Genomic DNA, 18,788 nt, shown 5'->3' with positions numbered 1-18,788 from the left:
AAATAGACGTTTAAGTAACTTTACCAATAATAATACGGTAAAGTGAATCTATTTTTATATCATATTTCTAGAATTATGCAGAAGCAGACAATTTCTGAAGTAATTTACTTAAGTTTCAAAGCACAGTGGGACAGAGTATGCCAAAATACCCGAAAATCATTGTCAACATTACTGAATTGAACTGAAATAGCATAACTGAAGAGTTAACATAATGATCAACCTATGTTCATCAGCAGAAATACTTATCAAAATAAACATTAAATATTAATCAAAATGTTATTTCATCCGGTTATTGAAACACGAGTTATGTAAATGAGGTTTTTGCCATAAAGTTATAACAAAAAATTCACGTTCGGTTGATAGTCGGTCATAGTCGGTCGGTCATGCAAAAATAAATTTTTGATAAGTTGTTTTTACACGAAAATACCCAAATTACAAATACCCAAACACCTTTTAGCTAATACCCTGTTATCCAAAATGTGTAAATATAAATATATAGCGGTTACTTTTTTGACAAACACTAACAATCAAAAAAATACTTTTTGTTGTGTATTTGGCGGTTGTTGTTGGTTATGGTTGTTGCTTTACCCCGAAACAAAAGTTTAAAACTTTTTAACTTTTGCAGTAAAACTATTTTTCACATTTCCTTAATATACTAAGAATTTTTTTATATTTATGTCTGCTAGAAAAAATAAGTACAACTTTGTTTTTAGACAACTCTTTACAAGATAATGGCATCTTTACGAGATAATAGCATTTCTCCCAGTGGGCACGGCGATGTTGGTTTAACGTTTAGGCGACGTCGAGTGCGACATCGCATTAACGTTGGAAATGGAAAGTTGGATCGACGTTAATATTCGATGTCATCGCGATGTCATCGCGATGTAATCACGATGTAATCGCGATGTTTTACGTCGTTTTGACGTTGATTTAACATCGCAACTCGATGTTATTTTTCGACGTCATTCTCACGTTGGTACGATGTTGAATTTACGTTGGCGACGTCGCTAACCTAAAACTAACATCGAACCGACGTAAGATTGACGTCGATGCCCACTGGGCTATTAAACTCTTTTGGAGATAATACTTCTATTAAAAAAAATTTCAAAATCATGTAATCATTTCAGGGGCGTGTACAGGAATTTTTTTGGGTAAGTCGCAGTTTTAACCCCCCCCCCCCCCCAAAAAAAAAAAAAAAGTTAAATTTTAGCATCCCCCTCCCCCCCCCCCCTTCCTCATTCACAAACGCATATATGAGGTAAGACGGCTTAGCAATCGCCCGATATTTTATCGCACATGATGCTAACCATTATCAAACATCATCGCTTCGCACGCTATCTATTTTTAGAAGAAAATGATGATAACCATAGTCAGCACCAACGCTTAACAATTACACACGACCTATTCTTATATGAAGCAAAAAAAAATTGTTGAAAAACTGTCTAAACTTTATGTTTAAGAAATGTTTAATAAATACTCACTAAACAGGGTGTATGTACAAAGGGAAGTCCAAATTTTATTTTTAATGTTTAAAACCCTTTCTTTCTTTTTATATTTTTTAAAATGCAAGTAATTAAAAAGATACACAGCTTTGTATAAAATAGTTGGGGATGTCCATTGATATATTTTAATATATGCTTGTTGTTAATTACAGTCTTCTCCTCCTGATGATAAATATCAATAGAATTTGACTAAAACTTTACTCAGGGTGTAATTGAAAAGGGAAGTCCGGAATTTGTTCTCTAAGAAATAATAACTTTTATTTTTTTTAAATTAACAAAAGAAAATATTTAAAAAATGAAGTACCTTATAACTTAATAAAAAAAGGTATGTCCATTCAAGTTTCTTATTAATTTGTTTAAGTCAAAAATTAAAACAACCTCCGTTTAAATATATAAATCGTTTTTTTTTTTTTTTTAATAAACTTTAGACCGTTCTCGATTTGACAAGCGCTATGCGCGAGGTTAGAATTATTTAATTCTATCTCCTATTTTAAAAGTTGGGAGAAAATGAGTTATTAATTTTAGTAAGTAATGATTACTTCTAAAATGCGCTCTATTTTACAAGTTTTTTTCTAATTTGTTTAAACATAAATTATTTAAAGCATAAGTTATTATTTCTTTAAAAATTAAGACTAAGTTTTTAAATAATTATTACTTTAAGAAAAAAATCAAAAACTTTCTCCCAACATTTAAACTTGGAGATAGAACAAAATAATTCTAACTTGGCGTATAATAAAATACTAAACCGTAAATCTAACTGTTATCCCGGATTAATAACTTCTTACCATCCGTTCGAACAGTTAACCTTGTATAGCTTGCTTAATTATTGCTTTAGTTTATTATAATTATTCGCTCTGTTTGCTTTTATCTACCGACGCATCATATTTACTTAACGAAATATTGAAGTTGTGAAAAAATATGTATATATACATATTTTGGGTATGTCCAGCGACGTAGCAGACATCCCCTAGACACGCCCCTGCATTTAATAATTTTCTTTGAGTAGTTGTTTGATCAGAACAATAACAAAGTTGGGAGGTCAACACTTATGAATATTCTTGCCCATCTTAAATTACGCTGGAATATCTCTCAACGCACAGAACCTGTGTTTATTAAGAACAATCCTAAATAATTAGATTTTAAAATTAAATTCACTATATTTAATGCAGCTGCAATAACTCTACCTCATTCAAGTTCTACAAGAACTAAGTACCATCGTTTAAGCAAAACTTCAATAAAGTTAGTCTTCAAATGAAGAAACCAAAGTAGAAAAGGTAAAGTGATCAACAAAGTATGTATATATAAAAATGCAAAATCATCCATGCTTTTTGGAAATGAAGCAATGTCGTTAATACAAGATTCAAATATGATTAAAGCTCAATTTTAGCTCAATAAAAATGCTGCAATAGCAAAACAGTATGACCTGTATCCTTTATGTAACAATATTAAATGATCCAAACTTTTGTGCTACCCGAACGACATTATTTTTAGTAACTTTTTTAGTAACTATACTGCGAACATACCACTTTGCACATGTTCGCAGTATGGTTATTAAAAATAATGTCGTTCGGCAAAATCCTATTTTGTATATCAAGTGTAAATTGATGTCAGCAAGCTTTGCTTACCTTGTCTAAAAACCGTAAAGCTCTAATCTTGCTTCAACGATTAGTATTAAATCCCTCTGAGTCTTCACGAGATCCTAATTCATAGACTGGTCAGAAATAATAGAAAGTCTTGTTTTGCCAAAAGGTCTAATTAGTGAAGAAGCTAAAGAAGCTCGAAACATAAAATTAAGTGAAGAAAAAAGAAGATATTATGAAAAGACACCTGATCCAATTTACCCAGTGGGCACGGCGATGTTGGTTTAACGTTTAGGCGACGTCGAGTGCGACATCGCATTAACGTTGGAAATGGAAAGTTGGATCGACGTTAATATGCGATGTTATCGCGATGTCATTGCGATGTCATTGCGATGTCATCGCGATGTAATCACGATGTAATCGCGATGTTTTACGTCGTTTTGACGTTGATTTAACATCGCAACTCGATGTTAATTTTCGACGTCATTCTCACGTTGGTGCGATGTTGAATTTACGTTGGCGACGTCGCTAACCTAAAACTAACATCGAACCGACGTAAGATTGACGTCGATGCCCACTGGGTACATCCTATAGAAAATTTATTTTATTCATACAAAAAAGTTTCTGTCTGATAAAAATATTTTCGTATACAAGGACGAAGATAAAACCAATTCATAAAGTTTTTGACGAAATTTTTTAAATATAATTCTACTTTCTATATCCATTTTAATGTTCTAACAATAAATATGGAAGATAGGCGCTTGATATTACTTTTCTGGTGGCTTTTATTCATAAACCATAATAGTTCTGATAACAAAAATCAATAAAAAATTTGGCACAAAAAACATGACTCTTTTCCAATGTACAAAAGCCAAAGATTTAACATTCAAAGCTGAAACAAACTCCTCAATTTCAAAAAATATATATCCAGACTCAGCGTTATCAAAAGACCAAGGGCTGCAAAAATGAACAAAATGACTACTTCTGAAAATTGCAAGACTCTAGGCGCATCTAAGTCACTTGTTGATTACATTTCTATGTTTCGGGATTGATTCAGAATTTTGAAATAAAAGCATTTTCCCAAAGCAATATTGTGGAAAAAGGTTTTCTAAAAAGATAAGTGTTTATCGCATTTGAAAACTCATCCTTGATGAAACAAAAACATCATTGAAGCATTTGACGTGTGTATGGTAAAGCTATTTTGTCCGATACTTGATTATCTATCCATTTGCATAAAACTAGGACTTGCTCTTTACAAAATGACAATCAAAAAGTTCGAATTTTCTAATTGTTCTACCAAATGTCTACTTCCTGTAATCTAACTTTGGATATTCAGTTGCAAAAACTCTCTCCAGCTTTCTCCTCTTTGGATATTCAATTGGAAAAGCTCTCTCCAGCGGACGTTTTGCTGAAAAGTACCTTCATTTTTATATTAAACATTCAAAGTCGCATTTAGAATCACCAAATGAACTTAAATATTCGAAGTTGAATATTTTTTTGTCCGTACCAACTACAGCAAAAAGGATTCACTTCAAAAACTCAGAGTCAAAATGCTAAAACCACGTCCTAACGCAATGGTGCAATTGAGTAAGTCAGTGTAGAAACTACATACTTCGCTCAATAGACTTTGATGACGTAGTCAATAATTTACCTAAAATGAAAACAGGAAATGATATGTTATAGAAAGTGAGTCAAATTGAATTTACCATTTAGCAAAGATTATTTTTTTTAATAGAAACTTAAAAACCTAATTTTCTTGATATAGAAACAATAAATGTTTGCTCACTTACTTTTAACTTTTCTTTCGCCTTTGCAACTTCAATCTTCTTACCTTTGTAACTAATCCCTCTTATGAAGTTGGGTCACATGCTCACTATTAAATGTAATTGGGATAAAGGTTACAAAAAATCATATTGATTGAAGTTCAGGTAAAGTTCTGGAAAAATATTTTGATTCTGTAAATCTAAATCTATAACATTGATAACTTTCTAACCGTCTTAGATTAAACTCTAGCCACATGATCATTTAAATAAATAGATATTGTTCTAGTTGTCATATTAAATGATGCACAAAGATAGCTATACTTTAAGTAATATTTATAAGTAATATTTATAACATGGTTCTAATATTTATAAGTTAATCAAAAAAAATGTTGTTACCCAGCGGGCACACAACGTTGAAATAACGTTAAAATAACGTTGATCAACGTCGATTAACGTTATTTCAACGTTGTTTCAACGTTGTGTGCCCGCTGGGTAATTACAAGAATGCGAAAACACATTAAGAGAAGACATCTGTAGGGAGATGACTTCATTAAAAATCTTTAGGTAGTTATTAGTAGCAATGAGGGAATAAATAAAATCTGGTTGAGTTGTGTAACGTAAAAATGAGTTAAAACGTTTAAAAATAGAAAAAGATTTTTCATTAAATTTTTCACTTTCTATGACATGCTTTAATAACATTAATTCAAAGGAAGAAGTTCGTATTCACAAAAAAAAAATGGACATGACATAGAAATAATTTTTAACATCATTGTTCATACACAAGATTGGAAAGAATGATGAGCATTTAGCTGAAAAGTTCTGACAAGAAATCAGTAAAAAAAAGTAGTATTACTAAATTTACAAAAAAGAACTTAATGGAGCCTATGATGAAACACTGTAGAAAAAAAATAGATCGCTGGTCTCTGGAATATCCAAAGAGATGGAAATACTTTACAGATCTAGCTAATGGTTTGAAGCTAATTAAATCAAGTTGTTCTTTATGGAGATGATGTTATCTCTATTAATGCAGTTACAGTCACAACTCTATAGATACACTTGCATTTATTAGTCAGGCATTAAGTTTTTATTTTCAAATATTTAGTCTAACCACATCATCCGAAGTTGAAGTCTTTTAAACTTTTATCACTCAATGAGGAGTTATGATTTCAAAAAAAGAGTCGTTTAAATATTTAAGATTGTAAGTTTAAGTATAATATAATAAATATAAGTTTTTAATAGATATAAATATAAATATAAAATATTATATAAATATATTATATAATCATGGCCGCCGAGAGGGCGGGGGGTGGACGAATAATTTTTTAAAGTAATTTTTAAAAGATTTGAACAGTTTTGACTTTTAAAAGATTTTAATTAACTTTTATTTTTAATTTTCAATGTCTAGAGCACACTTCTTTTGTCCTGGGTATATAATTGAATATGAATATGAATATGAATATAATATATAAATATATAATATAGTGTATGAATATAGAGTATAAGTATAAAATATAATAAATATAGTATTGTAAATATAGCAAACATAGGTTTAAATAAATAATAGGTTCTATTTATTGGTATTATTGCAACTAGGTTGTTGTGTATAGCTTCAGTTGTGTTATGGTTACATTGTAATTAGCTCATAAGTTCAGCCCAAACTTTTTTTTTTCTCTTCTAAGATAAAGGATTAGATTTTTTTATGTTCTTAAATTTTCTTTTCTAAATTGATTTTAAAACAAATGATAAGTTCTGAATTCAATTTAATACCATGAAGGAGATAAGTCAATTTTTTTTGAAGGAAACAAAAAAGAATCCTGATCCGGTTGTCGCTTGCGCTGATTCTGAAAAGCTAATGAAAGAGAATCAGTTATCAGAGATGCTACTTTAGTTATTGAATTAGACAAGCATGACACAACATAGTTCAGTCATTATTCATTCAGTTTAGATGAGCGTAGAGCTTCCGGTTCAAGTTTTAAGCGAGTTGGAAGGAAAAGTATGACTGGGTTAAACATTATTGCAAGAAAAATAAAGCGTTTTCTACAGTTTGCATCAAAATTGTTTGAATAAAAATGCCTCTGCCTCGCCGTTTCTAAAGAAGAAGATTTATAAGTAGCGTTCTCTTTGAAACAACTTTTAAAATTGGATTCGAAAGTCAATCTTTTGACTGTTTTCTAACATGTCTGATGGACTTAAGATCTTAATTTTAGAAAGCTTGATTTTTTTAAGGATCGCAAGAAGTTTAAAGTTTAAAAAAAACGAGAAATGTTTTAACGTTTTACTTCTTCAATAATAAGTAACATTAACCAGCAAATGAAAGAAGCATAGGTATAAGCTTTACGAGTCCTGAAATTCCACCTCTAACCACGGAGGCAATAAGCTCTTGGTTGTTGGCAACAAAGTCCTGTAATTTATCACCGACTAATGGTATTTTGCTCAATAATCCAATTCGAACGAGAAAATCAAGTTTCATTTTGAGTGCTGTGAAAAAAAAAAAAAAAAAAAATTTTATTGTTTTGTGTTTACATTTACATTTTATTTTTTAATAATCTTATGTTCAAAAAATAGCCTTACAAGTGTAAAAAATACATTTATAAGTGTAAAAAAAGCCTTAAATTTGTAAATACAAATTCTTATGTGTAAAAATATTTTTAAAAACTGTTAACTGTTACAATCTGACTAAAGCTGACTAAAGCTGTTAAATTATTGGAACTTTTTTAAAAATTAGAAAGAAGTTTTTCTTATAAACAAGTTTCTAATGTTAAAAAAAGCCTTCGAAATATCGATGAAATTAAAAAGGAAAAAAACACACTAAAAATGATCTTACCGTTAGTAAGAAAATCGACATCTTGGTACCCATTATAAGCATATACAAAGCTGGAAGTTTCTATTTCTTCTTCAACACTTTTAAAAGCTGCGCAAACCTTACAAAAAATAAGTTCTTTTTAAAAACATTATGGTTGCTTTTCATGTTAACGCATTTTCATGATAGTCATCTTCTGATAGTCATCTTCTGAGTCATCTTATGATAGTCATTTTCTGATAGTCATCTTATGATAGTCATCTTATGATAGTCATCTTATGATAGTCATCTTATGATAGTCATTTTATGATAGTCATCTTATGATAGTCATTTTATGATAGTCATCTTATGATAGTCATCTTATAATAGTCATCTTATAATAGTCATCTTATTTTCATGATAGTCATCAAAAACATCATAGTTGTCATGGCATTAATTTGCACATAAACAAGAAATACCTCGCTACTGTAAAGAGACTCGCATTCCTCTTCTTCAATTGGAGCTGACAAAGTAATATTAGCAAAGAGAAGTGTGGCAAACAAAATTAAAACCTTCATCTATAAAGCATAAAAACAAATATTGATAAATTTTCTTATTTGATCTCATTTTCATCGTATTACTAGAAAATACCGTTCCGAGTCTTTAAAAGAAATAAAATAATTCATCTTAAAGAAAAGCAGAATGCTTAGAATGAAAGTATACTTACTTTGAAGTTTCTTGAACCAACTCAAAAACGCATCAAGTGGTTTTGTGTTATTCTATTCATCAATTTATTGAAAATGTATCTAAACAAACCTGGAAAAGCTAATTAAACATTTGGTTTTGATTTTTTTTGTGTGTAATCAGTATCACTTTGTATGTAATCAGTATCACTTTAAACTTGAAAGAGTTTTTATTACCAAAACCTCTGTGTTCAACGCAGGTGATGAAACAGTGAAGTTTGAAGCAAGTATGGAATGTGGAAATCTTAAAATAAACTAAATGTGTATTTTCCTTCCACATTCCTGGAGTTGAATTTCACGGACTAAATCCTATTTAAGTTCTTCTATAACTGAAAAAATACAAAGAATGAAAATATCTCATTAAAGACTGAAAATATCTCATTAAAAGCGAAAGAAGGACAATTTGATATGTTTTTCCGGAAAGGGTCGCCTTTTACAAAGCTGTTGAATTAATTTTTATTATCTCTCATTCACTCTTACAACAACTAAGGGCGAAATGAAGTTATAAAAGTTTATTAAAAATATGGCGATGGTTGTTTTTTACTTTCAAAAGTTAATACTTTTATTTTTAATAAACCCAAGTGCTTAACGGGGATATGCTTGTATGCCATTTGTTGCATATGTTGCATAAATTAGCATTAACTTATACAGCTAAGGAGTTTTCAAAAAAAAACAAAAAAGTTCCAAAATCTTAAAATTTCAAACGTAACATGTAATTATTAGGGCGATCAAAATTGGGATGCTAATGGTAAGCACCCATCCCACCTGATTTTAAGCAACACTAATATATCCTTTTTTGCCTTTAACCAACAAGTAATTTTGTTTTAAAAAAAAGCCCGAAACAGACTTGTAAAATGTGAATTAGAGAGATTACAAATGGCATGTGTCAATACGTCCATATTTTTTCATTACTGCAGCACCTTAGTAAGTGGATGCGATTACATTCGCAAACTGCAGCTCAAAGTCTGTCAACTTTTGTTTCACTATTTTTTCGGTTGTGAAAGCATAATAGAAACCGTCGATTTTCACTTGAGCCGACTACACTGACGGCTAAATTTTTGAGACCATTATAAAAAAATATGAAGGCTAACAAATAAATTAACAATTAACAAAATCAAACAAAACTTTTTTTAAGCTTTATTTGACTTATGCGATAACGTGATAAACTAAAAAACACAAAATAAAAAGGGGTATTACAAGATTTAAATAAAGATATGTCAAGACATGTTTTTCATAAAAAAACACCCTTTTGATTTATTTTTTTACAAGTAAGGGCAATCGAGCCACTAAATTGTTTATGATTTCAAATGATATATCGTCACGGCTATCTTTCAAGATATTTTAAATACCCGTATTTGATGACGAACACCTGTCACGGGTATCTCTGTCCTGCTGTCCCATAGAAATTCAATATCAAGGGTTTGTAGAGGCCAAATCATATTCTTTAAACATTTTCACCTGCTTTTCGTTCGAAACCTCTGCATGATTTGTAGTTATGATTGGGATTATTATCCTACTGGAAAATTAATCCAGCATCAATTAATCGTAACCATGAATTTTGAACTTCGATACGTCACTCAAAAACACTCTTTCAAAGTATTCTATTCACTATTCATGGTGAACCCATTAAAATCTTTTTCTTATTTTTAGGGGTAAAGTAAGGGTTATTTGAGAGAAAATCGGTCAAACAGATAAGAGTCTTTTAATTGTAGTAAGAGTTAAAGTTATGCCAGTGTATCACTTAGAGGCGATTTCTGGTGCTATGAAGTTGCCCATTTTATTTGCTGGCTACAACAATAAAGACTCTTCTCTTGTTGTTGTAGCTTTTGGTCTTCCTAACCGAAAAAGATCTTTATGACTTCTACTTTACCTGTACAGCTGTATCGCACGATGAATACAAGCCTTTGATATTTTTAGCTATGCTACAATATTGCGCTAAACTTTTTTATATTGTGTAATGTAAATTAGAATATCGTTTTTTCGACACTTCACGTAAAACCCTAAAACAAAAAATAATTTAAATTGATGCTTGTTATTTTTCTTCTTTTGGACAAATCAAGAAAAATTTGCTTTAGCTGTGGCTGTTTAAACATGTTGTGGTATTGTATGTCTACACTTTTTGTTACCTATGCAATATATTTATTTTTGTTACCTATGCAATATATTTATTATCTATAAATATATTGCATAGGTAACATAATATTTTTTATCTATAAATAAGCAAGAAAGTTGGTCACATGATCACGACTAATTTCAGTATTTTCTATCATTGAGAGATTTTTTAAAAATTTGTTGTCTTTCATTGAGTGAACATAATAGTGAAGCTTTTTTGCTTGCGTTAATTGAGACTTGGTTTGTCCTGAAGCATTTTCAATGCTTGAATAGTTTGCTGCTGTCAGCAAACATTCTAGAGAGAGTTTTCGACGTCATCAAGAGATCATCTGCGTACCGTCAGCTTAATATAACACTCCCAAAGTAAATTCTATTTTTGCAGAACAACTTTTGATTTAATTCAGTTGATACGTTTATTTTTTGAAAGTATATTGTTTGAAAAATGTACGCCTCCTCTATAATAATTCAAATAACACTTTCATTTATAAATGAGGGGAAAAAATTAAAAAAGAAAATCACTTGAAATATTTGCTGTATTACTATTAACTAAAGTTGCATGAAAAGTTAGTTCATTTCATTTGAAAATTGTTCTCATCTTTGTAGCTACCTTTACATGCAATATCCGCTTTAACTTTTGTGACATTCTGCATTACAAATTTTCCTGTTTATAATAGTCTATTTTATGCCACTCATAAGTTTTTTTGCCGCATTTTTTTCACTCTTGGAAATTAATCTTTTTGACGTTTCTGTCTAATTCATCCCTCACAATTCATCCCTCACAATTCATCCCTGACAATTCATCCCTCACAATTTCAATTGGGGAAAAATTGGGTAATCAGGGAAGCCAAATTATTCTTTCAATTATTTTATCATTTTCTATTTTAATCGAGTACATAGTTTTGAAGAATGCTTTTGGTTATTATATTCTTAAAAAAATGATTTGTTCTCTAATTATCCAACCTCTTTAAGGAATGGCGGGATTTTTTAATATCCCCAAATACATTTCTTTTGTTACTATTCCATCTTTTTTAAAAGTACCACCAATATAATTACCATCAAAGTTATCCTACACCATCACACTACTTCCACTATGTTTTACAGTTAGTACCACTCACCGCTCTATTATTCCCCCCCCCCCCCCTCATTCTTGGCGGCTATGTATATAATTATAATAACAAACATTTAGCTAGCAAAAACCACAAGGTAATAGTATTATTAAAATGAATATAACACAATAAATTGGAAAAAAAAAAGTAATACATTACAAACAAGAAACATTTTGCCAACAAACAAAAAAAACAACAGCATAAAAAAGTAAATGAAACTGACAAATTGAAAAATAATTTAAAAAATTCGATCACTGTATCCAATTCTTTCTTCGTTAGTTCGAAGTTTATTTGTTTGCGTAAGAACTTTGTTATTGTAATTCGATTTCTTTTTTTTATTATTATTATTATTATTTCATTTACTTTCCTTTTTTTTTCTTCCTTTCTAGTTTTTGGTTTCTATACTTCTCCTTTATCTATTGTTTTTTTCTATTTGTTCCTTTTTTATTTTTCTATGATTTATTTCTATCATATTTTTTTTAAAACTTTCATTCAAACATCTTTTTTTAAAATATAAAATATGCCTTTATAAAAAAGCTTCCGCCATCGTGGAAGTTATTGCATTTGATAGTAATATTTCATTTAAACTGTAGTCATTTACATTACGGTGAGTAAACTATAAATGAGTTAAATTGATGAGATATCGAAATATTCACAAAATTTCTTTTAACTGTTAAAAGATTTTATTTCGATATCTCATCAATTAAGTTTTACTGCATTCCTTTTCTTCTTTTAGTAAGTTGAGCAACCTAAGCAAAAGGTTATGTACTGAGACGAGTACATCAAATTATTGTTGTGAATCAGAGGAAGAGGAACCACGTTCTACAATAAATTTAAAAGACATTGATTTCAAGCTTTCAATAACTCTAACACCGCTGAAATAAAGCTTGAAATGTGCGCTTAGTTAAACTTTACGGACCACTTTACTATGGCCACCCCGAAATGAATATATTTTTTATTTCGTCCGAAATCAAAACTCATGTGAACAATTACGATTTTCATTCCGCTACCACTTTAACTTTTGTTTCGCCCGAAATGAAATTCCTTGTAAACGTGCTTTAATTTTAAAAACTCCCCAAGACTTTTTCTTTTACTTTAGAAATGAGAAACTGATAAATATAAATATAGGATACGAGAAAAAAAATGTATATATTTTAAGTTCATTATTGAGACCATTTTATATGAAATGTGTGAACCGAGTGGCTAGAAATAAACCATTTATTAGCAAACTATATCAAAAAAGCGAATTTTCCAAAAACACAAATCATTCTGGGAAACTTGTTATTTTTACTGATCAAAGTTTATTGTGTGCCTAAAAATTTGGATTTTAACATAATTTTTACTTTTGCAAAGACGACTCTAAACATACTTCAAGAGACAACCCCATGAAAAGTTGCTTTATAATTGCCTGAAACAATAAATTTCATAATAAAAACAATAATATTATTTTAAATGAGTAGGCGCTCATCGTAGAAACACTATGCAAAACATTTACCAAAATTTGATAAAAAGAAAAGGTTGACCATATTTTGATAAGTTTACAATAAGATCAAAACAAAAAAAAAGTGACATTTGAAGTTGCATTTATTAGGGTTAGTGCATGTATAATTTCGCAACTAATTTGATGTATGAATTTCAAAAAAATATTGAGAAAAGTTGTTTACATTATAAACTTAAATATTTTAAGTAAAATTTTGCGTTGCTTTATGTATACTCTTGTTCGCTAAATTCTAAAGAAAAAAGAACAAAAAAAAAAAAGAAGAAGAAGTAGGAACATCTTGAGCATCTCGACCTTTTGGAGGTTTTTTTTTTTTTTTTTTGAGTGAACTGCCGTCAGAACCTTGTTTATATCAAAAAGGATTTGCATTTGAATAAAATAATATCTATTAGTACTCCAAGAATCTTTTACTAGTTTACTAGTTTAACTTTAGGACCTGATGGTCAAAACCTTTCTGTGTAATCTATCAATTTTAAGCTTTATTTTGTTCTCTTTTTGAATTTAGGTTAGGAAGTTGCAATAAAAGGTTATTAATGTGCCTGTTAATGAAAGGATAATAGAACGGTGAGTGGTAGGTACTAACTGTAAAACATAGTGGAAGTAGTGTGATGGTGTAGGATAAATTTCTCTCGTCTGCTATGATTATATATATTTAATTTGATTAACTTGCATTAACCTGCTGTATTTTAATTTTTGTTTTGTTTTTTGGAATATGTCTAATTTGTATTTAACAAATCATTTAATGTTTATTATCTAATCATTTTATTATTATATAATTTAGCATTATTAGGTATAATTTACCATTAGCATTATGAGCGTTTGTCTGGGGTTTGCATGCTGAGCGTGCATCGTGAAAAAATACGCTACAGAAAAACTGAATTTATGGAACTAATTGTAAATAAGTTTGGCAGTGAACGCAGACGACTACAACTTCTATTTACTGAATAACTAATAACTAATAAACTGAATAATAAACTAAAATACTGAACTAATAAACTAAAATACTGAATAACTAATAAACAATCATTCAATTCTTGTGTTTTTATTTTTACATTTTCTTTAATTTTCTGTTGTCACTGGTCTAATAAATTGACTTGATTAATGATGCATTAATGTAGTTTTTGAAATGTCACTGTTGAATTTTATCCCCCCCCCCCCCCCAGCCTTGTAAAAAATCCTGACAGCGCCCATGTTTGTATATAGATTGTTATTTAGTAATTAGAAATAAAATAATACTATATAACAAATGTAGCTAGACATAGAATTGTAATTATAAAGAGCTTATTTACGTAAAAATTTTACTTTTCATATTTTAGTGCAGTATTTAAACTATACTTAATGATAACAATAATAATTTATATTACCTTTTGAAAATCTTTTTGGAAAATTGCAACTTAAATCGTCCATTATTTATTTCAAGTAGTTTCGCGCGTCAAATGTGACAATATTACATCACAATAAAATTTTTCGATTGTTTGAAATTAACCAATACTGCGTTAAAGAAAACGAAGTGTCTTCGTAGAGCGCAATGCGCTCTACGAAGGATAGGGATAGGGATAGGGATAGGGATAGGGATAGGGATAGGGATAGGGATAGGGATAGGGATAGGGATAGGGATAGGGATAGGGATAGGGATAGGGATAGGGATAGGGATAGGGATAGGGATAGGGATAGGGATAGGGATAGGGATAGGGATAGGGATAGGGATAGGGATAGGGATAGGGATAGGGATAGGGATAGGGATAGGGATAGGGATAGGGATAGGGATAGGGATAGGGATAGGGATAGGGATAGGGATAGGGATAGGGATAGGGATAGGGATAGGGATAGGGATAGGGATAGGGATAGGGATAGGGATAGGGATAGGGATAGGGATAGGGATAGGGATAGGGATAGGGATAGGGATAGGGATAGGGATAGGGATAGGGATAGGGATAGGGATAGGGATAGGGATAGGGATAGGGATAACATCAACAAGATTAAAAAAAAAAAAAACTTTAGCGCATGCGTAAAAAGTATTGGGCTCCGAGTAGCATATGGCTGCATAGAGCGCATTGCGCTTCAAGTAGCAACGGCTTAAAGAAAAACTAATGTGACTATCATGTAAATTTTAAGCATGCGCGTTTCGATTAAAAACTGTTTACATGATAAAAATGAAGCTCTCGCCAAAACGAATTTCATTTCGCCAAGTGAATGTAAACAGATATGTGTGTTTTATTAAAGACCGAAATGGAAATATTTCATTTCTCCCCGACATGAAATGCTATGTAAACGTGCTCAACGAAAGTTTTGTTGATTTGGTGCGATAAAAATATCTGATGATTACATCTGAATTGGGATTTATGATAAGAATTACTGAAATATTAAGAATTCTTGAAGACTTTTGAGCATTTTTATTTAAAAAGTTAGATTAATCTTAAATCTTTTTTTTAAGAAACTTGATGAAAAGATAAATGTTAAAAGAATTTTTGTTGAAAGTCAATCTTTTAAATGGATGCTTTATCTTACGAACCTTTTTCCTAAAACAAAACAATTTTTTCATTCTAAGATTTTTGACTTTATTTAGGAACTGGTTCAAAAAAAAATACATTTATTGTTCTCATTTTATTATAAATATATTCCATCATTTATTAAAAATAATTTATCCTTGAAGAGCCCTTCCAATGATTTTTTGACCAATTTGGATGAGGCCAAAAATTCCACCCTTTAAAGCGTTAGCAACGCCTTCTGGATCGTTAGCAACCATATCGTGGATAAACTGTCCAATAAACGGTACTCTTTGTAATATACCAAGGCTTACCAAGAAGTCTAATTTTGCTTTCAGTGCTTAAACAGAAAAAAGTAAGACATACGTATAATAGATGTATAGACACACACCTATGCAGCATTATAGACGAATTCAATTTTATTGCAAGAGATAAGTTAACACAATAAAATCATTTATTTTCAGCAAGTTCACTAGTTAATTGTGTAAGAGAAAAGGTCTTTTTTGAATATACTACCGTTTTTTAAGAACTCTTGGGTAGCCTCATCAACATCTCTTGCTTCACGTCTAACTTCACTCGAGATTTCATCATCAAGACTTTTATAAGCTGCACATACCTTTATAATAAATTTAAATAAAAAGCAACAAATCAAAGTCTTTTGTAGTATTTTTATCAGCAAAACAAAAGATTTTAAATAAAGTAAGTTACTCTTTACCTCTTTGCTAAAGAGCAACTCACAATCATCGAGATCAGTGGATGCGGATGACGAGAAGCTCACCAACAAGAGCGAAGCAATAACAATAGTAATCTTCATCTTAAGGCAAGCAAAATAATTTTACAAAGGTATTAAAATTCTGACTTTGAATCTGAATAAAAGATCAAATTTTACTTACATTGATGATATGAATCTCGATGAAATCCAAGTGATTCATATCATCAATCTCTCCTTTTTATACATGAAAAAGCAATCAAAGCTGGACAGATTGTTCAAATAATGTTTGCGTTTTTAATTATTTTGTCGGTAGTTTGCTTTATTTAGGTGCTAATATTAATTGTAAAGATCAATTTATAATTTGAATTTGATCAAATACAGTTGCAAATCATTTTTCATTATTTGTTATTGAAAGTTTTATTCCATTCTATATCAATACTACTTATCTAAAAAAAAAACCTGCTTTGGAAAATCAGGTAAAAGATAAAATAAATAAAATGGGTAAAAGAAGTTAAATCCAAATTATTTGCTGTAATATTTTTTCTGGGGATTTAAACATCTTTTTGATAAAAATTTAAAATTGTTTCTATCCTACGCAGGGGCCATAAAGTGGGAAACATTGTTTTAATGCTCAAGATAAATTATATATTTGTTACAAAATTCTATCTTTAAGATAGAATTTTGTTATAAATATATAATAACCTATAATAACTGTTATTTTTTAAGCTAACAAGTCAAGTATGGATAGAAGAATATCACCACTATTATTTTTTTTTTTAGAACTGCCTTTAATTTTGGAGGGAACGGACATCTTTGATATGTTTCAAAAATATAGAGCTTTATTAGTTCTTTTAACACAAAAAAAAACTTAAAAAAACCTTTTGAAAATTTAGTTTTGATAGTTACTTATTGTTTTTTTAAGTTTGGAGTAACACAAATGGATAAGGTCTCATCGATAGAGAGGACTATTTGATATTTTATTCGCTGTAATGTTAAATTCCATTTGCTTTTTCAAAGTGTTAAAAAAGTCTCATATTTTAGGCTAATATCTTTTTAAATAAATTTACAACAGTGTTTGATAAAACAAGCCAAATTTTCATCTTCAATAAAAAAAAATCCTTTATGTGTTTACAATCTAAAGAATATTTTACTCTGAAGATTTTCATTTTGTTAATTTAAAAAAAAAATTGTTTCGTGTTTTGCATGTTTTAAAAGGTATTTTTTTTTTGTTTGGTGGTGTTGAAATAAATAATTATAAAAGTGAGTTCTTAACTATAAAAATTAAAAAATATCTGTTATTTCCATTTTATCAATTTATTCTTTAAGAAACCTTATCATTAGAATTTTGACTAATTGTTAAAAAAAAAAAAAAAAAGTTCGTAAAAAAGTGAGCCTCCGTTAAATTTACGGAAAATCTTCCTTCGAACGAAATTCCGACGTATTTAAAAATAATTTTCAAAATGAAAAATGGATTGTTCATTTTGTTGCTGTGTTCGAGCAGCATTTAACATTTATGCGCGACATTTATCAAAGGATGTTTTAAGATTCTAAATGATAATCCTAACAGCAAAGAAATTGTAAAATCCCACAAGAAAACTTTTTTTTTGAATTTTTAAAACTTATCTCCTTAGTATTTAATCTTACTAATATTTCTTAATATGCAATTTTAATGTACTTTAATGATGATTATTTCCTCAAAAATTTGATATAAGCATAGGAATAAATTATAAAAGATGCTTCACCCTGATTATGCATTTGTAAAAACTCTTCAGCTTTGGAAATTTTTGACAAAAGTAAAAATACTTTTTAAATAAAGCTCAGGTAAGACAAAAAAAAATTCCTTTATTTTGATATATCTATATTAAAATTGGCTTATTTTAACAAATAATGCAATTTTAATATAACTATTTCAAAAATATTTGTAATTGTATAAATTTTTATTAAAAATCAAGAAGATTGAGTAAAAGAAATCTTGAAATAGAAAGTTTATATCTCTAGATCCGAGTAAAATTTTACCAGAATCAAGAAAAAAGTTGTGACAACAAGTGAACAACGAAACCTAAAGTTGGTTCTGGACTTTTCCTTTGTTTAAGTTTAATACAACGGAAGTTTTTTGAGAAAAAAATAGCATAAAAAACGGTCAAAAATACATTTGAAAAAACTCTTTGAAACTTTATTACTTGGTAATCAGAAATTGTAAATTTTTCTTTTGCATTTGTCAATATAAAATGAAGCCGTACTTGCTTGCATTTATTAAAATAAGTTGCTGTTACATCACAAGAAAACAGAATTTTGCTGAGTTCTTACAAAATTTATCGATTAAGAATCTAAGTTTTTAAAAACCAATTATTTGATATTTTAGCAACTGCATTAAAACACTATAATCAGTTTAAATGAATTGCTATAAACATATTGATTTTTAACAACACCATGAGAAATGTCTAGAAGATATTTATTTAATTAGCTTATGCAAATGGTCGTTTTTCAGAAAGATAAAAGAAAAAAAA

The 18,788-nt window shown here is 29.5% G+C and overlaps 2 protein-coding genes across 2 annotated transcripts; both read right to left on the bottom strand.

The window, feature by feature from the left end:
• Positions 1–7,108: 7,108 nt before the first annotated feature.
• LOC149884115 (uncharacterized) lies at positions 7,109–8,461 on the bottom strand. Its single transcript, XM_090099149.1, has 4 exons — positions 8,352–8,461; positions 8,104–8,202; positions 7,670–7,766; positions 7,109–7,323 (listed from the first exon to the last, which is right to left on the bottom strand). Exons 2-4 carry the CDS (start codon positions 8,200–8,202, stop codon positions 7,145–7,147), a joined length of 375 nt encoding a protein of 124 aa, XP_089955275.1. The 5' UTR covers positions 8,352–8,461; the 3' UTR covers positions 7,109–7,144.
• Positions 8,462–15,616: 7,155 nt separating this feature from the next.
• Positions 15,617–16,552, bottom strand: LOC145185671 (uncharacterized). Its single transcript, XM_080061649.2, has 4 exons — positions 16,463–16,552; positions 16,285–16,383; positions 16,086–16,185; positions 15,617–15,909 (listed from the first exon to the last, which is right to left on the bottom strand). Exons 1-4 carry the CDS (start codon positions 16,499–16,501, stop codon positions 15,725–15,727), a joined length of 423 nt encoding a protein of 140 aa, XP_079917775.2. The 5' UTR covers positions 16,502–16,552; the 3' UTR covers positions 15,617–15,724.
• Positions 16,553–18,788: the final 2,236 nt, after the last annotated feature.

Source organism: Hydra viridissima, unplaced genomic scaffold (assembly GCF_058129835.1).
Source record: "Hydra viridissima isolate aposymbiotic clone 2 unplaced genomic scaffold, HvirCarnegie_v1 scaffold_9, whole genome shotgun sequence".
NCBI classification, from domain to species: domain Eukaryota; kingdom Metazoa; phylum Cnidaria; class Hydrozoa; order Anthoathecata; family Hydridae; genus Hydra; species Hydra viridissima.
The sequence above is the reverse complement of the archived record's forward strand: the minus strand, read 5'-3'. Positions and strand labels throughout refer to the sequence as shown.